This window comes from Lontra canadensis, unplaced genomic scaffold, assembly GCF_010015895.1.
Source record: "Lontra canadensis isolate GAN:19392208 unplaced genomic scaffold, GSC_riverotter_1.0 scaffold103, whole genome shotgun sequence".
Lineage (NCBI taxonomy): Eukaryota > Metazoa > Chordata > Mammalia > Carnivora > Mustelidae > Lontra > Lontra canadensis.
This window is the reverse complement of record NW_022631097.1, coordinates 1,605,983-1,627,912: the sequence shown is the minus strand read 5'-3', so window position 1 is coordinate 1,627,912 and position 21,930 is coordinate 1,605,983. Positions and strand designations below refer to the sequence as shown.

The 21,930-nt window shown below is 38.1% G+C and overlaps 1 protein-coding gene across 5 annotated transcripts in view; it reads left to right on the top strand.

Moving 5' to 3' along the window:
* CRYL1 (crystallin lambda 1) overlaps nt 1-21,930 on the top strand; it is a 145,393-nt gene that overhangs the window by 37,927 nt on the left and 85,536 nt on the right. For 4 of the 5 annotated variants that reach the window (XM_032838235.1, XM_032838231.1, XM_032838233.1 and 1 more), the window contains one exon: nt 6,656-6,782. In XM_032838235.1, the coding sequence (XP_032694126.1) occupies nt 6,656-6,782 (127 nt within the window). Of the gene's footprint in view, nt 1-6,626; nt 6,783-21,930 lie in introns of all 5 variants that reach the window. The other variant, XM_032838232.1, reaches the window with a different exon arrangement.

Below are 21,930 nucleotides of genomic sequence, written 5' to 3'. Positions count from 1 at the left end.
AGGAGGACAAACCATAAGAGACTCTTAATCTCACAAAACAAACCGAGGGCTGCTGGGGGGAGGGGGGTCGGGAGAGGGTGGTGGGGTTATGGACATTGGGGAGGGTATGTGCTATGGTGAGTGCTGTGAAGTGTGTAAACCTGGCGATTCACCAACCTGTACTCCTGGGGCTAATAATACATTATATGTTTATTAAAAAAAATAAAAAAATATAAAAAAAGTAACTAAAAACCCTGTCTGAATTCAGTAGAAAATACTTGTGTAAGGTTGGTGGCTAAAAGAACTTTAATGTTTTGCTTATTTAAAAAAACGACAAGAAGCACGTATGTCAATATTGGTGGTTGTTAGTTCTCAGTAGAAATATGGGGATGTTTATTATTCTTTCTACTTTATTTTTACTTTTAAAAATAAATTATGAAAACAAAGTCTTTCCAGAAGAGGAACAGGGGCACTATATTATGTTTCTCACTTATTCCTCTTTAACAATAAACACACTCAATTGAATAGAAATGATTTTTTGTTTGGTAGCTGTAAACCGTTCTTCAACGATATGAACACTTTTATTCTGGTTGCATTTATGGGCAATGTAGTTAACATTTACCAGTGTTATTGATCCCTACACTTAGTTATTGCTGCAGGTCTAATTTATATAAATCATATAGTTTAAAACCAAGCAGTTTAGATACGTTACAATTTCATTCAGCCAATAGTTCCATCTAATTTCTGAACAAAATAGATGCTAGGCCTATTCAGGTTATGAGGATAGAGGCACCCAGATTACCTCTGTCAGCGAGGATTGATTGTGAGGCTCTTCAAGGAAGCAAGGGACACTGGAAGCTATCCCTGCAGTTACATCACTGTTGCAGAAACGGGACATTGTTCACGTGATCTGAGCTTCTGGTAGTCAGTCAACAGCTCTGGGAACTTTCAGCAGTTCTGGGGAGGATGGTTTCCAGCTGGTCCTTGTCTGAGGTCCTGCCTTACTAAAGCCCACCATTGCGGTGACTGTACTATTGGGTGTATGTCCATGGCTCCACCGACCCTTGACCAACCCACTTTGAGGGTCTTCATTTCAAACTGCCCACCAGGGATCAACTAATTGATGGGCCATGTACCAAGAGGCACAGGCTCCCAGTAGGCTGAACTCTGTTGGTAATAAAATCCTGAAAGGAGCTGGGGCAGGGGGTTGTTAGGTACACCAGGGCTCCCCAGGTGGAAAACAGGAGCCCTGTGTCCTAAGTTCAAATTTGACAGGCTGGGACTCTGGTGTTAGCAGCATCATGAGGGAAGGAGTGGATGCAAACTCCTATTTTCTCCAGGAAACTGGCTACCTTAAATCTTTGGGTTTAAGCCAATAAATTGTGCCAATTAGTCCTATAAGTAAGTCCCACCAGACAGGATTTTTTTTTTTTTTTTTACATGAGAGAGCCATCGTGGTTTAGTAGGAAGAGTGGGGAAAAAGCAGTTCTTATTCAGTATGTTTAAGGGAAGGAGTCAGAAGACTGTTTTCCATTCCACATGCAGCTAATGCTTTATATCCTTGAGTGAGTCTGTAACCAGTTTTGGGCCTCGATTTCTGAAGCAACAAAGTGAATAAGCTAGATTATGTAAAAAAAAGAAGCATTCTTTGTGTTTTGATGCATTTCAGAAATATATTGTTTTTAAGACTGAGTTTATTGGCTTCAGGTGAATTTAGGTATTATATATGTAAATATATATATTTATATAACACAATAATACATATAAATTATATGTATTTATAATTTATATGTATTATATGAAACAGAAGAGTAAGGCCTTACCAGTGGTAACTCTAAAAAGTTACCACTTTTTAAAAGAAAAAAGTGGGTTTTTTTTTTTGCTACACATATGAACAAGAACCATGTTTAGTCAATTAGCAATTGTATGTTATAAATTCATGTGCATAGTAGACATCATATTCACATTGAATAACTTATTATTGAAATGGATATATGGTATAGTATTTCTCTTTTCTCATGAAATATAAAATGCACATGATATTGAAGAATATTAGATTTTAAAGAAACAGTCTAGAGTTTAGTTTCTGGTAATATGGCAAAGTGAGTATCCTGAAAGCCTTTTCCACTTCAAAATACTTAAAAGTATTAAGTAAGGGGCGCCTGGGTGGCTCCGTGGGTTAAGCCGCTGCCTTCGGCTCAGGTCATGATCTCAGGGTCCTGGGATCGAGTCCCGCATCGGGCTCTCTGCTCAGCAGGGAGCCTGCTTCTCTCTCTCTCTCTCTCTCTCTCTCTCTCTCTGCCTGCCTCTCCGTCTACTTGTGATCTCTCTCTGTCAAATAAATAAATAAAATCTTTTAAAAAAGTATTAAGTAAATGTATAGCTTATAATGCATAGCTGAGCTGGCAAGAAAGTAATGGAAATTCTGAGAGGTCAAATTTGGGAGCACAGATCCTAAGAGATATGTGGACATCACAACTGCTCTAAGATATTTTCCAATCTTGCTTTGGTTCTAACAGCAAACCTTAGTCTGTGCAAGATGGGGTATCCAATTGTAGACCGCCAAGTGAAGCTAGTATTCAGAGGGCAACACTGCTAGTGAAAGGAATAGTAGGACAAAATAACTAATCTGTATGTGGAGGCTTGTCTGTCTTGGCCTTGGTTCTGGGTGGAGGGGAGAAAGAGTTTCTCTGAGAATTTGTAACCACAAACCACCTTTCTAAGAGTTTTGGAGCCTAAATTCTTATTACCTGTGTGGTCTTTAAACTGCTAATCCAAGAATTCAGATTGGTTCCTTTGTTAGTATTGCCTGCAGTGCCTATCAGAAGGAAGATGCATATCACCTCTAGAATAAAGTACCTTAAACCAGAGGCTCAAGGAATTCCCACAGAATTCAGTGAACATCAGCTCACAGCTAAAAATCCCCAAATACACGAGAGACAAGGTTTTACGAGCATAGTAAACTGGAAGTCGGATCTGAAGATATTTAGCGTGGAATTTAGGAGATGAAGAGATGGAAAATGTGAAAAAATATTTAAGAAATATGGAAGATACAGAGAGGATGCCCAACATATCTCATTAGAGGTCTGAAGGATTTAGAGAGAATAGGTAAGAACAATTTATGAAGATAAAATTATTGAGACTTCATTTCAGTTGAAGATATAGATCCTCATACTCTGGAAGAACAGTGTCCTAAGCAGGAGAAATAAAAAGGATAGCTGTATCTATCTATATACATCACAGGCAAGCTACACAACACCAAGGGACATAAGAAAAGTCTTAAAAGCAGTCAGAGAGAGACAAGACAGACTACTTATAAAAGAATGACAAATTGACGACAAACTTTTCAACAGCTAGTGGAATTCAGAATATGGTGGGAAAATATCTGCAAAGTACAAAGAGCTAAACATAACCTAAGTATCTGATTTGAGGCAGCTTTAATAGATAAATCCTCTCTGTTCTGTAAGCACAATTTCAAACAGTAATTTTACAGGAATTCTACATATATCACATATTCTATTTGTTCTGAAAGGGTTTTTTTTTTTTTTATTTTTTTAAGGGTAGTAAGCAGAACAATGATTCCCCCAAAGATGTCCATATCCTAATTCCCAGAACCTGGGAATATATTACCTAACAAGGCAAAAGAGATCAGATGTGATTAAGTTAGGAATATGAATATGGGAGTTTATCCAGATGGGATCAATGTAATCACAAGTGTCCTAATCAGGGGAAGAGAGTCAGGAGAGCCAAAGAAGGATGTGTGATGACAACAGAGGTTGGACTGATGAGATTGTAGATTTCTCATCTGTTGCTAAGTCACCACACAATACTCTAGACAACTAATACAGACTTCTTGATGAATTGGCTAAGAAACAGACCTTGTTTTGTATGTTTTCAGTTACTAACTTTATAAACCTCTACTTCAAGGTATGTGTTATGTTTAAAAATATTTTCCAGTGCTTGCTCACTGGGGGTAGTGGTCGGGGTACTCAGTTCCCAGCATTGACTTGTGCCAAGGAGGGACTTCTGCATATGTGTCCTTAGGTTCCTCCAAAGTAAGGGAGCCATTTTCTGGCCTGACTTTAAGATATATATATATTTTTTAGCTAATATATTACAGATCTTCCAAATTATCTATATGACAACAATCTCAGATTCTTCCTTTCCTTTAAAAAAATTTGGGTTCAAGTTCCATGTGTGATGATGACCTGCAATGGTGTTTTTATCTTTGTCGACTCAGAAGCAGGAAAGACTTAGAATCTGCCTGATCATTTGTCGACTCGTTATCTTGGCCATGGAGCTTCTTTTTGCTAAGTATAACCATCTGTTTGCATTTCAGCATATCTTTGTATTATTTTTTTAAAGTAACAGTGACAAGACAGTTTCTGTTTCTCAATTTTTTTTTTAAAGATTTATTTATTTATTTGACAGACAGAGATCACAAGTAGGCAGAGAGGGAGGCAGAGAGAGAGAGAGAGGAGGAAGCAGGCTCCCCGCTGAGCAGAGAGCCCGATGGACCATGGGGCTGGGACCTGGGACCTGGGACCATGACCTGAGCCGAAGGCAGAGGCTTCAACACACTGAGCCACCCAGGCACCCCTCTTGTTTCTCAATTTGTAGCTAAAACAAAATACAAGATGCATAGTTTTAAGAAGGAGAAAAAACAAAAAAACAACAAAAGAACAGCCCCAAATATCTCGAGCTGGCCCAGCACTCATGGCTAGGCCATGGGATTCTCCTCTTGTACATAAACAGTCTCAAGAACCCATCTCTGACAGTGTCACTCTTAGACCATGACAGAATGAGACAAAGCAAAACCACATTTTAAATTTGTCTAACCATAGACAAAAATGATATCACTGTGCAACCCACAAATACTGAGCAGCCTTCTCTTGGCAAAAATGAATGACTGCTACTTCTTCACCCATGACAGCTTTATCTTCAGTCTAGTCTGTCCTCCAAACATTTGTATTTATTGAGATACTCAATGTTCAAGTTGCCTTCTCTTTCTGTAGCATCTAATCCAGTGAACTCAGACCCTCAGATTGTCTTCCAAATCACCCAACCAAAGCTTAAATCCTGCTATAGGTTCCCCCTGACACTCTCTTACTAACACCCTACAGTTCCCCCTACTGGGCATTCTCCCTCAATGCAGTGAGTAACAAACCTGACTTGTTCCACTGTGGGTTTATTCCTGATAGTCTTTGGCTGAAGACATTGATAGCTTAAAGATTAAAACCGTGAAGATGAAATGATGTAAAAATTATTTGACTCACTGGCAGAAATCCACAGAATCTTTTGGAAAGCATAAATGTTGTGTTTGTATATGTTGTATGTGTTTTTATTTATTTACTATGTTATGAATTATAAGCAGGACTGACTCCATAATTTGTGAGGCCAAGTGCAAATGAAAATGTGGGGCCCTTTGCTTGATATTCATTAAGCATTTTGAGACCGTGACTGCAGAGCATTAAACCCAGTGAGACGTGCTTCTGAGCACGGGTCTCTGTGACTGCATGAGTGATGCCCTGTGAAGCCCCTAGTCCGGACTGTGAGATACTTTCTTTCAATCCTGTTCCCTCGGGATTGATGGAAGTAGGTGAAGAACTACTGCTTTCTAATCTCACCTCTTCTTGGCCTTGCCTCATCTCTTCAAAAAGAAAAAAAAAAAGGAAAATCTAATTGTGGTAAAATACACACAACATCAAAGTTACTATCTTAATAATTTGGGGGAATACAGTTCAGTGATATCAAGTGTATTCTCATTGTTGTACAGCCATTTATCTCCAAAAGGTCATCTTGTGAAACTGAAACTGTCCCCATTAAACCACAGGTACCCTACTCCAGCCCTGGCAGCCACCATTCTACTTCCTGCCTCTGAATTTCGCTATTCTAGGTACCTCATATACGTGGAATCATACAGTATTTGTCTCTTTGTGACTGGCTGATTTCACTTGGTGTCATGTCCTCAAGGTTCATCCATGCTGCAGATTGTGACAGAATTTCCTGCCCCCGCCTTTAAAAAATATTATTTATTTATTTATTTATTTATTTGAGGTGGGGGAGAGAATGCATGAGCAGGAGGGAGGAACAGAGAGAGGGAGGAGCAGACTCCCTGCTGAGTAGAGAGCCCCTGATGCAGGGCTCTATCTGAGGACCCTGAAATTATGACCTGATCCCAAGGCAGATGCTTAACCAACTGAGCCACCAAGGTATCCAATTTCCTGCCTTTTGAAGGCTGAATTCCATTCTATTGAATTCCATTGTATGTTTGTACCACATTTGTTTTCATCCATGTATGGGCTTCTGGATTGTTTCATCTTTTTGGCTGTTGTGAACAATGATGCTATGAACATGAAGATGCAAATGCCTGTTTGAGTATCTGCTTTCACGTTGGGGGGATATTGACAGAATAGGAATCGCTGGATCATATGGTAGTTCTCTTTTTGACTTTTTGAGAAACCATCAAACTGTTTGCTGCAGTGACTTCCCCTTTTACATTTCCACTGACACTGTAAATCCTCATTAACTCTTGTTTTATTTTCTATTTTTTAAATCCTAATGGGTGTAAAGTGGTATATCATTGTGGTTTTGGTTTGCATTTCCCTACTGATTTGCGTTTACCTTTGTTTCTAAATTTGCTTTAGAATACTCACAGTGTCACTCTTCTTTCTAGAAAAGAGATGAAGTTTCTGGAGCAGTCAGGTTCTCTGAAAGGCTCCTTGGGTGCTGAAGAACAGCTGTCACTCATCAGTGGGTGTTTGAATATTCAAGAAGCAGTAGAGGGCGCCATGCACATTCAGGTGAGTTGATATTACACTCAAGTCTCTAAGGACTTGAAGAGATTGTCTCCAACTTCCTTGGAAGAACGTGGGGTTGGGGGAGAGATAAAGGGCAGTTGCAAGGTGTGGGCATCTTGTACACTGAAGGTCAGGGTTGTGTTTTATGTGATAGGAAGCATTGTTTCAAAACATCTCCTGTAACATCTCCTCATCAAACTACTGTGATTAGATATTGTTTTTCAGAGGTATTAGAATTTTGAACAGAAATAGGTTTTCTGGACAGCTAACACTTTCATTTTATGTTTCTGTTGAATGAGAGATTATATTCCTGTTCTCATATGTAATTGTAAAAACTTAAACCATCTGAGATACACACTTTCATTTCTGGTAACATTTGCATTTAACTTTTCCAACAACTTTACTTAAAAAAAGAACTCCTTGGGGCACTGTTTGCACAGCAGGGAAACCTGCAGGCAGGCTCTCCAGGGGCTGTGCTCGCAACGGGTTGCCTGCCCGCTCAGGACCCATCCCTCCTGGAGCTCCTGTGTCTATAGACAGCTCCTGCCTCTATGTAAGAACCCAGACGTATAAATTTGTCTTTTAAAAATATTGCACTTACTGCCAAAAGGTTTAAGTGGATTTACCAAAAACTGAAAGAAGTGCCACTCCTGATACCCTTTTTATATTTTGTGAGGCTTTGCATTTCTGTTGACTCAGTGTTGCACATTTCATGTGGTTTCTGTGATGACATTCTCACATGATCTGGGAGCAAACCCAAAAGACTGAGTGTGTTTTATGGTCAGTAGCTGCACTGAGATTGAGGTCCAATACAGTTAATCAAGGTTCTCGGTCTTTGTAGCTCTAAAAGTTCTCTAGTCCATTTAACAAACACGTGTCCAACAGAACGTAAGAAGAGGACTGGATACATAAGATATGTCAATTCCATCTGTCTTTTGAGTATTTTCACCCCCGTCTCTCATTTGGTGAAGGCTGTATATAACTGGGGGGGTCCTATAAGGGATCAGTACCGGAGCATTCCAGTGCTGTCTCTTCCCACCCTCGTGGTGCTACTGGGTGCTGTCAGGGAGGGACTTGCTTCTGAGGAGCAGCACAGAAGCCTTCCAGCCATTCCAGTGTGAGCTCAGCAGAGAAGGTTCTTCACAGGCACTTTGTTGCTAAGGAAAGTGTATGCTTCTTATGCTGCTCCTGCTGGAGGAAGGAAAAACAATTTGTTTTGTGGCTCCTGACATTAGAAAGGGCCTGTGGAAGCTTCCTGCCATGGAGGTGGTGGTTGAGGACACAGACTTTTAGTCAAGCGGACTTTGCACTGAGCAGCTGTGTGCCCTTGTGAGTTTCTTAACTTTTAAGCCCCACTTCCTTATCTGGACATTGGGCATAATAAAGTGCACTGAATGGTTGTGAAGAGAACCATACAAGCTTACATCTAAGGTCACCCTCCTTGAAGGCAAGCTCCATTTTTCCAATGAGAAGATTAAAAAAATTATTTTTGGGGTCAATTTGTTATATACTATTTATATGATACATAATAAAATATTATAATCACATGATGTGATCTGAAATAAGAATATGTTACACATTACTGAAATATTTCTACTTTCCCACTTCACAAAGCACTTCTTTTTTAAAAAAAATAAAGTTTTATTTCTATATTTGAGAAAGAGCATGAGAAGGGGGAGGGGCAGAGGGAAAAGACAAGCAGACTCCCCACTGGGCGCAGAGCCAGATGGGGCCACGTGACTGGCTGGGTGCCAGCTCAAGGGGGCTCCATGCAGGGCTTGATCCAGGATCCTGGCATCATGACATCATGACCGGAGCTGAAGTCAGATGCTTAACCAACTAAGCCACCCAGGCGCTCCAAAGCACTTCTGTTCAAACTCTTAATAGGTGTCTCTGACTCCAGTGTCTTTGTCTTCAGTAGTGATGTTTTTGAGGCTCCTTTCCAGACAAAGTTTTCCAGAGCACATCACTGTTGCTTTCCTGAGATGTTGCTGTGCAGAGCCTTTTTAACCCACATATGACGTGACATTAGAAGTTTTATCTACAGCTTCAACTACTAATTCGCAAACCTTCGGGTGTTTTTTTCTCTCTGTGGTGGTGTACTTATGGTATTCAACATAACAACTGGCTATGTTACTTTTTTTGTTTTAAAATGATCTTTATAAAGTTTATTTCTGAATTTCCCCACACTAGCAATTGCTAAATCATGCCCTAGGGATAATTCAAATGTCTGTGTTAAATTTCTTTGTCTCCTGGTCCCATTTGAAAAACTGGGTTTTATCAGATGATTTCTATGCTAGCATGATTGAATTAGTTCAGAAGAATGTCTTCCCCAAACAGTATATTATTTCTTTAAAAATGGAGATCCCTTCATTAGAACTTTATAATGACTTCAATATAAGGCAAATCTTTTATGGGATGATTTTTGGGGAATATTTTAAGTTATGATGCATGAAAATGCTTAACCACAGCACTTGGCACAATAGAAAATGCCTAAAAAATTGATAAGTAATTTTTTAATGTGACCGTTTGTATACAAATTTGATAATAAGTGATATGGGGTAATATATGTTGTTCTATGCAAAGTATTGAAAACTGATCTTTAAGGTCTGTCTTTATTTTATAGATTGAATGTATTTACATGACATTTACATGTCGAGCAGCATCTATTATGCACAACAACATTAAGTGAGGCAGTGTAGGGAGAGGAATATAGAAAAGATGATGTAAACTCTACTAGGTTTATTTCCTATGAGAGATTACATTCTTCAGAAATTACTTGTACCTTTAGTCCCACAAAGAATAATGGAGAGGGGCGCAGATCCGAACAGAGGCCTTGGGAAGTTTTGATGAAGATAGGATTTGAGGCTGCTTTGGCCTTTGACAAGTGGATTTTGGGGGCTGAGGAGGGGACAGTGTCTCAGAAAGAGATGAAAAGAGGATGAGAGGTGCCTGTGAGTATGTTTGAGGCAACCAGAGTAGAATGGTGAGGCTGAGTCACAGGAGAGGTGGAAAAAGCCTGGAAGTAGAAGCTGAGTGGGGAATGCTTGGAATGCCAAACTGAAAACTTACTTAGATGAAATGACTTAACCTTTATAAAATGCTTGGAGTAATGCGTGGCACATAAGAGCCCTATTTAAGTGTTCTCTTAAGGAAATTAAAGAGTTTGGGTTTCATTCTATATCCTGATTAGAATCCTCCAAGTAAGGTGTTCGGTAGAACAGTGAAATAGATCAGAAAGAAAAAAAAGTCGAGATTTCATTTTTGTCCGTTGCTTTGACTGATTTTCTTGGACATGTTTACACATTTGTTTGTATGATATAGGGTAGATTTGATTTCCCAAATTTTGCAACCAATGCATATCAATTTCACCTTATGTTTATCAAAAAGTAAATAGACACTTCCAAATCAAAACCTGCCTAAAATTGTGTCATGTGTTTGTTAAATTACATTAGGTCTCTAACAGCCTAAGAAAGTTAAAAATATGTTTTTAAGAGTAAAGAGTGAAGAAAGTTTAAGAAAATGCTGTATAGGTCCATCATTCCAAAAACGTCTTAACATTTTAATATATTTGTATTTCTTTCCCTTTCTCCTATTTATTTTTTGTCTTTCTCTAACACCCTTGACATTATACTGTAAACAGAATTTTATATCATGATTTTTGTTTAAAGTTTAGAACATTACTTGCTGTGTGATTTGCCTAAGATTCTAACAGATAGAAGTATGATTTTTGGACTTAAAATAATTGTTATGTTTATCGTGTGATATCCAGCCTGGAAGAACCTTCCATCTTAGATGGAAGGAAGAACCTTCCATCTTAGATGGAAGGAAGAACCTTCCATCTTAGATGGAAGGAAGAACCTTCCATCTAAGATGGAAGGAAGAACCTTCCATCTTAGATGGAAGGAAGAACCTTCCATCTTAGATGGAAGGAAGAACCTTCCATCTAAGAATGACATTAAAGCTGATGTTCCAAAATGCCATCTGTCAGGCAGCTACTCTACCAGGCCACACAGTCCTGCCTTATCTTAGTACTCACAGACTTGCTAGCTGTACCCTTACCAGCTCTCATAATTCTCTTTTCCAATTTATAATAGGAAACATTCACAATGTAGGAAAATTAATCTAGGCTATTTGGAGGCATTTTTCTTACAAAAAATTAACATTACTTTTGGGAGTTTATGAATTAACAAGTAAGCAAAACCACATTGCTTGCCGCACAGTTGTTCAACTACAAAAGTCCCACTGTAGGATTTACTGAGTCCCCAAGGATCAAAGCCCTAGCAAGGTGAGTGTAACTTTCTGTGGTAGGTTTGTCTTCTACCCAAACCCCAGAGGGCGGGAGCATGGATCAGAAAGTTCCTTAATTGACTGCTGAAATGTGGGAGCATACAAGAATGAAACCTGAATTTCTAGACTTAGTGCAATTTGGAAATCAAATCTTGCCTAGCAAGAAAATCAACTATGCTGGAAAAATAAGCTTATTCTGAAAAGCCTGTCTAAAGCTTTGACTGACTCTGAAAGAGCATTAAGGCTCATTAGCCGTGATACAGAGCTTTATCTGATCTCTGGAATTTAAGACTTGAAACTGAAGTAGCTGGTAGGAGCCGTGGGAGTGGCTTATAGAATTAGGGAGTTTAAATGGACTTGCCTTATGCAGAAATCAAGGACAACTGCTGAAATCTGGAAGTAAGAATTAAATCATCTGTATGGATAAGGAGAATTTACATCTGAACTTCACCTTTAAAATTTAGAGGATGTTGGTCATTTTGATGAGGACTTTCAGACTCTGTCAGAAATTATAGGATAGAGTATTCATAAACACTGAATTTACTTTTTCTTAAAGGATGGGAGCTTGTTGGACTTTTGGTCTTGGTTCACTGAGGCTCGGAATAATCCTTTCAGTAGGCATGGGAGTGTGGGTGTGGGGTGCTCATGTAGCGAAGGGCACATGGGGCAGCCAACACTGAGAACTTACAGGGTGTACATGGAAACTTGAATTTCATTTTTCCTGTTCCATGTGCTTTTAAAATTTTATTTATTTATTTATTTTTAAAAGATTTTATTTCTTTATTTGACAGAGAGAGAGAGATTACAAGTAGGCAGAGAGGCAGGCAGAGAGAGATGGGGGGGGGAAGCAGGCTCCCCACCGAGCAGAAAACTTGATGTAGGGTTCGATCCCAGGATCCTGGGATCACGACTCAAGCCAAAATCAGAGCTTTAACCCACTGAGCCACCCAGGCACCCCCCATGTGCTTTTTTTAAAGAAAAATTTGTAAAATCAGATTTATTGAAGTACAGTTTATACATAATAAAATTCACCAGTTTCAGTGACCAGGTTTATATGTTTTGACAAGTGCATATAATGATGTAGCCACTATCACATTCACACTTGAGAACATTTCCATTACTGCACAGAGTGCCCTCCTTCTCCTTCTGGTCAGTCTCCTCTACCCGTCAGGCCCTGGTAATCAGGCATCTGGTTTTTTGTCCCTACAGTTTTGCCTTTTCCATAATATTCCAGATATTTCCTAATTTCCCTTAAGACCTCCACTTTCACTCATGGATTAATGAAGTGGGTTAACATACAGATTGGGGGAGCTTTCCAGATATATTTCTGTTATTATTTCTAGTCTAATTCCATTATGATCCCCAAACATACTTTATAAGATTCCAGTTCTCTTTATTGAAGTGTGTTTTATGACCCAGCATATAGTCGCTTTTGGTAAATATTCCAAGTGAGGTAGAAAAAATGTTTATTCTGCTGTTGGGTGGAGTGAACTATAAATATCAATCAGGTCAAGTTGCTTATAGTCTTAGTCACGTCTTTTCCACCCTAATGGAATTTCCATCTACTTATTCTGTTATTGAGAGAAAAGTGTTGAAGTCTACACTCTAATATGGATTTATTTCTCAATGAATTCAAACTAAGCATATAGTTGAGTCTCACTTTTTTAATCGCAGCTCACAGTCTATGTCTTTTTTTTTTTAAGATTTTATTTATTTATTTGACAGACTGAGATCACAAGTAGGCAGAGAGGCAGGCAGAGAGAGAGAGAAGGAAGCAGGTTCCCCACTGAGCAGAGAGCCCGATGCAGGGCTCGATCCCAGGACCCTGGGATTATGACCTGAGCTGAAGGCAGAGGCTTAATCCACTGAGCCACCCAGGCGACCCACAGTCTATGTCTTTTAATTAGCATGTTTTGTCCATTAAATTTAATGTAATTATTGATGTGGGTGAACTAAAATTCTACCTTATTTTTTTCCATTTGTTCTATTTATTTTTTTTAAGTTTTTATTTAAATTCCAGTTAGTTAACTTACAGTGTAATATTAGTTTCAGGTGTACACTATAGTGATTCAACACTTCCATATATCAGCCCGTGCTCATCACAAAAAGTGCACTCCTCACTCCCCATCACCTATTTCACCCATCCTCCCACTCACATCCCCTCTGGTAACCATCAGTTCTTTAAAGTTCTCTATGGTTAAGAGTCTCTTTCTTGGTTTGCCTCTCTCTCTCTCTTTTTATCCTTTGCTCATTTGTTTTGTTTCTCAAATTTCACATATAAGTGAAATCATATAGTATTTATTTTTCTCTGACTTAGTTGGCTTAGCATAATATTCTCTAACTCCATCCATCTCATCACAAATAGCAAGATTTCATTCTTTTTTATGGCTGAGTAATATTCCATTGTAGATATACAACATCTTTTTTGTCCATTCATCAGTTGATGGATACTTGGGCTTTTTCCATAATTGGCTATTGTAAATTATACTGCTATAAACATCAGGGTGTAGTTATCCCATTGAATTAGTATTTTTGTATCCTTTGGGTAAATACCTAGTTGTGCAATTGGTGGATCATAGGGTAGTTCTATTTTTAACTTTGAGGAATCGCCATATTGTCTTCCATAGTGGCTGTACCAGTTTGCATTCCCACCAATAGTATAAGAGGGTTCCCGTTTCACTACATCCTCACCAGTACCTGTTGTTTCTTGTGCTGTTGATTTTAGCCATTTTGACAGATGTGAGGTGATATCTTATTGTAGTTTTGATTTGTATGTCTCCGATTATCAGTGATATTAGCATCTTTTCATGTATCTGTTGATCATTTGGATGTCTTCCTTGGAAAAATGTCTATTCATATCTTCTGCCCATTTCTTGACTGGATTTTTTTTTGGGGGGGGTGTTGAGTTTTCTAAGTTCTTTATAGATTTTGGATACTAACCCTTTATCACATATGTCATTTGCAAATATCTTCTCCCATTCCTAGGTTGCTTTTAGTTCTGCTGATTGTTTCCTTTGCTGTGCAGAAACTTTTTATTTTGATGTAGCCCCCAAAATATATTTTTGCTTTTGTTTCCCTTGCTTCAGGAGACATATCTAGAAAAAAGTTGCTGTGGCCAGTGTCAGAGAAATTACTGTCTCTGATTTATTCAAGGACTTTTATGGTTTCAAGTCTTACATTTAGGTCTTTAATCCATTTTGAGTTAATTTTTGTATGTGGCAAAAGATAATGGTCCAGTTTCATTTTTTTGCATGTGGCTGTCCAGTTTTCCCAACATTGTTTATTGAAGAAACAGTCATTTTCCAACTGGGTATTCTTTCCTGCTTTGTTGAAGATTAACTGACATATAATTGTGGGTTCATTTTTGCATTTTCTCTTCTGTTCCATTGATCTATGTGTCTGTTTTTATGCCAGTATCATACTGTTTTGATTACTACAGCTCTGTACTATGACCTGAAGTCCAGAATTGTGATACCTCCAGGTTTGCTTTTCTTTTTCAAGATTGCTTTGGCTATTCGGGGTCTAGTGTGGTTCCATACAAATTTTAGGATTGTTTGTTTTAGTTCTGTTACAAATGCAGTTGGTGTTTTGATAGGGATTACATTAAGTGTATAGACTGCTTTAGGTAGTATAGACATTTTAACAATGTTTGCTTTCCCAGTCCATGAGCATGGAACATCTTTCCATTTCTTTGTGCCATCTTCAATTTCTTTCATCAGTGTTTGATAGTTTTCAGAGTACAGATCTTTCACTTTTTTTGATTAGGTTCATTCCTAGGTATCTTGTTATTTTCGATGTGATCAGAAGTGAGATTGATTCCTTAATTTCTCTTTCTCCTGCTTCATTATTGGTGTACAGAAAGACAAAAGATATCTGTATATTGATTTTGTGTCCTGTAACTTTACTGAATTCATTTATCAGTTCTAACAGTTTTTTGGTGGAATCTTTGGGTTTTCTATATAGTCATCTGCAAATGGTGGAAGTTTTGTTTTTTTCTTGCTGCTTTGCACACATTTTATTTCTTTTTGTTGTCTGATAGCTGGGACTTCCAGTACTACATTGAATTAAAGTGGTGAGGGTGGACATGCCTTTCTTGTTCCTGACCAAAGCTCCCAGTTTTTCCCCATGTAGGATGTTGTTAGCTCTGGGTTTTTCATGTGGCCTTTATTATGTTGAGATATGCTCCTTCTAAACCTTTTTCGTTGAAAGTTTTTATCATGAATGGATGTTGTCCTTTGTCAAATGCTTTTTCTGCATCTACTGAAATGATCACACTGTTCTTATCCTTTCTCTTATTAATGTGTTCTATCATATTTGTTGGTTAGTGTATATTGAGCCACAGTTGCAACCCAAGAATAAATCCCACTTTATTGTGGTGAATGATTTTTTTTAATAGCCATGGAGCCCAAAACAGGGCCTGAACTCATGACCCCGAGATCAAAACCCAAGCTGAGATCAAGAGTTGAACACTCAGCCTCCTGAGCCACCCAGAAGCCCCATGAATCATTTTTTTCATGTATTGTTGGATTTGGTTTGCTGGTCTTTTGCTGAGGACTTTTGCATCCATGTTCCTCAGAGATATTGGCTTGTAGTTCTCTTTTTTAGTGGTGTGTTTATCTGGTTTTGGTATCAGGGTAATGCTGGCTTCACAGAACAAATTTGGAAATTTTCTTCCTTTTCTATTTTTTGGAATAGGTTGAGAAGAATAGGTATTAACTGTTCTTTAAATGTTGGCTAGAATTTGCCTGTGAAGCCATCTGGTCCTGGAGTTTTGCTTTTTGGGAGTATTTTGATTACTGACTCAATTTCTTTTCTGGTTCTCTGTTCAAATTTTCAATTTTTCTTATTTCAGTTTTGGTGATTTATATGTTTCTAGGGAATTTATCCATTTCTTATAGGTTGTCCAATTTGTTGGCATAAGTTTTTCATAATTACCTCTCATAGTTGTATTTCTGTATTATTGGTTGTTACTTCTTCTCTTTCATTTGTGATTTTATTTGCTTGGGTCCTTTCTTTTCTCTTTTTGATAAGTCTGGCTAGAGTTTATCAATTTCATTAATTTTTTCAAAGACCCACCTCTTGGTTTCGTTGATATGTTCTATTGTTTTTTTAGTTTCTATATCATTTATGTCTGCACTGATCTTTATTATTTCCTTCCTTCTGCTGGGTTTGGGCTTTGTTGTTTTTTTTCTAGCTCTTTTAGATATAAGGTTAGGTTTTTGAAATTTTTCTTGTTTCTTGATGTAGGCCTGTGTTGCTTTATACTTCTGTCTTAGAACCGCTTTTGATGCATCCCAAAGGTTTTAGATCCTTTTGTTTTCATTTCCATTTGTTTCCATGTACTTTTTACTTCTCCTTTTATTTCCTGGTTGGCCCATTCATTGTTTAGTAGCATGTTCGTTAACCTTTATGTATTTGTGGTCTTTCCAGAATTTTTCTTGTTGTTGACTTCTAGTTTCATAGTGCTGTGGTCAGAAAAGGTGCATAGTATTATTTCAGTCTTCTTGAATTGGCTGAGGCCTGTTTTGTGGCCTTATATGTGATCTATTCTGGAGAATATTCCATGTGCTTTTGAGAAGAATGTATATTCTGATGTTTTAGGATGGAATGTTCTGAATGTATCTGTTAAATCTGACTGTTTCAATGTACCATTCAAAGCCCTTGTTTCCTTATTGATCTTCTGCTTAGATGATCTGTCCATTGCTATGAGTGGGGTGTTACAGTTCCCTACTACTATTGTCTTATTATAGATTAGTTCCTTTATGTTTGTTATTAACTATTTTCTGTATTTGGGTACTCCCATGTTGGGTGCAAACTATTTACAATTGTTATATCTTCTTGTTGGTTTGTGCCTTTATTATTATACAGTGACCTTCTTTATCTCTTATTACAGTCTATGTTTTTAAAGTCTAGTTTGTCTGGTATAAGTACTGCTACTCTGGTTTTCTTTTTACATCCATTTGCATGATAAATATTTCTTCCTCTGCTCACTTTCAATCTGCAGGTGTCTTGAGGTCTAAAATGAGTGTCTTGTAAGCAGAATATAGATGGATCTTTTTTTTTTTTTTCCTTTAGATCCATTCTGATACCCTGTGTCTTTTCAAATTAGCCATGGTTAACCTTCATGGGTCATGTAAGGACCTTACAATAATATACTCCTGGTTCCTTCCATCTATGCTATTGTCATAGATTCTTCTTTGCACATGCCAAAACACCAACTACAGTACCATTGCTTTTTCTTTATACATTCAACTAATGTTTAGAGAAATTAAAACTTGTTTTTACCTGCATTTCCACTATTGCAACATTATTTCTTTTTTATGTGTGTATTAATTCAGATTTCTCCAGGAATCATATACCTTTTGTCTGAAAGACTTCCTTTAAGGTTCCAAGTCTGCTGGTAAATAGTTTTCTCAGCTTTTTTCAGAGAATGTCTTTATTTTTTTCTCCATTTTTAAAGTGATTTTTTTTCTCAGTATAGAATTTTGTGTTGACAGTTTTTTCTTTGGTTCTTTAAACATGTCACTCGATAGTCTTCTGGCTTGCATAGCTCCTGACAAGAAGTCTGCTTTACTCTTATCTTTATTTTTCTATATGTAATGTGTCTTTTTTTCTCTGCCTCACATCAACATTTTTTTACATGTTTGATTTTCAGCAGTTTCAGTATGGTGTGTCTAGGAGAGTGTGTGTATGTCTGTGTTATCTCTCCTACATTGTGTTCTGAGCTTCTTGGATGTGATTTATGTGCCTTTTGGAAACATCATTGTCCTTTTCTCTTCAAATTTTTTTGTGCCTGATTCTTCTTTTGGGGTTCTAATTATGTGTACTTTAGAATATTCATATTGTTTAACAGCTTTTAGATGCTCTGTTCTGCTTTTTCCCCCCAGCTTTTTTTCTCCTTATGTTTAGTTTGGGTAATTTTTACTGACATATTTTTCATCTCATTGAATATTTTTTCATCACTATAGAGTCTCCTAATGAGACTCTCTGCATTAGTTATCTATTGTGTAACAAATTACCCCCAAACTAAGTAGCTTAAAATAACCATAAGCCTATATTATCTTGGGAGTGCTTTGGCTGAGTGATTCTTGCTTGGAATTTATCTTGATGTTTCAGTTAAGACTTTGGCTAGGGTTGGTATTATCTAAGACTTGGTAAGGCTGGAGCATTCATTTTCAAGATGGATCATTCACATGGCTGCCAAATTAATTGATAGGAAACTGTGGTTCCTCCCCGTGTAAACCTCTCTATAAGTATGCTTGGATTCCTAATTAGGTGGCATTTGGCTTCCCCAGACAAGTGATCTCTGAGAGTACATGGTGAAAGCTGCAATAACTTTTATGACCTAACCTCAGAAGCCACATATGGTCATTTTTACAGTATCCTGTAGGTACACAGGTCAGGCCTATTCAGTATGGGTGGGAACTATATAAGGGCATGTATACCCGGAAATAAGAATCATTGGGGGCTGTCTTAGAGGCTGGCTACTATACTGTCAATGACAGTTTTTATTTTTGTCACTGTCATTTTCATTTCTTGCATTTCTGTTAGATTCTTTTTATACTTTCTGGCTCTCTGCTGAAAGTCATTTATTCACTTTGCTATTAGAGCACTTAACATACTGAATCGTAGTTACTTTAAATTCCCTGATAGTTCTGATATATGGGTTATCTTTGAGTGTAATTCTGTTAATTGCTTTGTCTCTTGACAAAGGGTGGTTTCCCTTGTCTTTTTGTGTTTCTCCTAATTTTTTACTGAGTATTGTGTATAGAAAATGAGAAATTGAGGTGTGCCTGGTGGTTCAGTCAGTTAAGCATCTGACTCTGATGTCTGCTCAGGTCATGATCTTTGGGGCATGAGATCAGGCCCTGCATCAGGCTCCAGGCTCTGTGGGGAGCCTACTTGAGGTTCACTCTTCCTCTCTCTCTGCCCCTGCCCCCACTTGCATACGTGCTTTTTCTCTCAAAATAAATAAATAAATCTTGAAAGAAAGAGAGAGAGGAAGAAAGAAAGAAAGGAAGGAAAGAAGGAAGGAAATGAGACATTGAGATAAAGCAGTATATATGCCTGGAAATGGACATGCCTTTTTTCTGCTAAGTTATTGGTATGGGAGTCGAGTCAATCTAGTGAAAAATTTAGTTGCAGTTATATTTTGTAATTTCGATGGTTACCTTCAGTTCAACCAGCTTCACTTTCCTGTAGCATTATCTTGTGCTTTGGGGAGGTTGGGTTGCTGGAGAGTGGTTTGCAGTAGTTGGTCTTTCTTCTGCCCCTGCTCCACAGAGGGGATTTCTCATCATGACCTTGTCCCTCCCCCAGAGGTAGACTGCTGTCAGTTGTTAGTTCAGCTTCAGTCTTAGGCAGGCTTTGTATACCTTGACTTCTGTGGTAGAACTTTCTCAGTGATCCTACCCCTTCTCCATATGGCAACCAAATTCTACCTTGTATGTTTGGTGAGAGTTATACAGAAGAGTTTTCTGCTCCTTCCTCAGCAGAACTTCTCAACCATGGTGCTATTAACATTTTTGGCTGGATAATTCTTTGTTGTGGGGGCTGTTCTATACATTGTAGGATATTTAGCAGCATCCCTGACCTTTACCCACTAGATGCTAGTAGCATCCTCCCTCCAGTTCTGATAACCGGAAATGTCTCTTGACATTGTCAACCCCTGGATGTGGACCACTGTTCTAATGGCATGGGTATAGGATCCTTGACCTAGGGTACTTATTTACTCCTCCTTCAGGGTAAGAGTTTTTTCTTTCTACCAGTTGTCTCCCAGTTGCAATGGGTCTTTATTTTTTTTTTTTTAAGATTTTATTTATTTATTTGACAGACAGAGATCACAAGTAGGCAGAGAGGCAGGCAGAGAGAGAGGAAGGGAAGCAGGCTCCCTGCTGAGCAGAGAGCCCAATGTGGGGCTCGATCGCAGGACCCTGGGATCATGACCTGAGCCGAAGTCTCGATCACAGGACCCTGGGATCATGACCTGAGCTGAAGGCAAAGGCTTTAACCCACTGAGCCAACCAGGCACCCCTGCAATGGGTCTTTAAAAGTTTGCTACCCCTCACCCAGTGGCTTAAGGCTTTTGTTCTATTCGGGAATCAGGGCTGGTGGGCTTTGTAGCTGCAGCAGCAGCCACTTGCCCTTTCCAGGCTTGTACCACTGATGAAGGTTCTCTCAGCTCTTCTGCCTGTTGCCTGTCTTTCTTGGGAACATCTGATGGAGGATCGCAGTGAAGAGCCTGTGAGTAGGAATAAACTCTGCTTTGGGTCTGTGTCTCCTACTGGTTTTTGTACCTTAATGCTAGCTCACACTTGGCTTTCAGCAATTTGTTAAACATTTGAGCTGACTTCTTACCTGTTTATATAGTACATGCTAAAACTTCCTCCCATGCTCCGCCACAGGTAACCTAACTTCCAGTCTCTCCTGGGAAGGACCAGTCTTTCCTTGGATTTCAAGACTATTTGATCAACTTGTAATATCAACTCAATTCAAGAAAAGTTAGGATTTTGTAATTTATCTGACATTTTCTTGTTTTTAGGATGGGAGTAAATTTCTACCCTGCTTTTACATCCTAGGCAGAAGTGAAGTCCTATAGCTACTTTATTACCCTTTTCTGTAAACTGAAACATAATGTTTTTATTTTAAAAAGGAAAAACATTTTTTCAGACATTTTACTGTTGTCCTAAGAATTTAAAAAGTGGTTCATGCTTGTTGGAAAACAATTAGAATCATAAAGATGCATATAAAGTAGAAAGTGAAATTTCTTTTTCCTTCATTTTGTAATCCCTAGAAATGAACATTATGAGTTTGGAGTTTTTTATCCTCCAAGAATTCTTGTAATCCTATATTATAGACTTCATTTTAATAATAGGATTCCATTATAATATAGTGTTTTGTAACTTGATTTTTGTACTTAATAATATATTATGACATTTTTTCCAGGTCCTTACATGCTGATCTACTTAATAGTGTATTTTCTGTAGTTTGGGAAATCATTTGTGAGTACACCATTCAATTAATAGCTAAGTAATATGTTTTCACAGTTGAATACTAGTGCATAGGAAATAAAACTGTTCAACACATTGAAATTATAGTTTGAATTTTCTGAGTCTTCAGACTATACTATAGAAGTAAGGGAGAAACATATATACTTAGTATTTTGTTGGCCTCTGAAAGTTTGTGTGCTAATAAAGCTAACTATAATACAAGGGTCAGCAAATTATTTATGTAAAAGGCCAGATAATAAATATTTTAGGCTTTAAGGTCTGAGTACAGTCTCTGTTGCATATTTTGTAGTTCTTCAAAATGTTAAAACCATCTTAGCTTGTGGGCCATGCAAAAATAAGCCATGGACTGAATTTGATCCAGGCAAGGGTTGTAGTTTCCTGACCCCTGCTCCAATATGTTGGAAATACTTTCTTTCTCCACCATTCTCTCCACTCTGCCTTGCCTTTCAGCACCCCTTCCTAATCCTAATCAATTTTAGTATAGCTTGGTTACCGAAAAGTATAAGCTCTGAAATTCAGACCTCAGCTCTACCACTAAATAGTGACCTTTGGCAAGGAACTAACTTCTCTGGCCTTCAGTTTTACCCCCTAAGAAATGAGGATGATAATGCTTGACTCATTGTGAGAATTACGCTGTTATTCACCAGATATGATCTTGAGAACTTATTATATGTCTGGTGCTATTTAGGAATAGCAAGTGCCTGGCCTCATGTAGTCTACAGGGGTATTCTGTGTTGATCAGGATACTTTTGGTTGCAAGTGACAGAAAATTCCGTTCAAAATGGCTTAGGGAAAAAGTAGGTTTTCTTGTTTGTTTGTCGTTGTTTTTTATTTGTGGGTTTTGTTTTGTT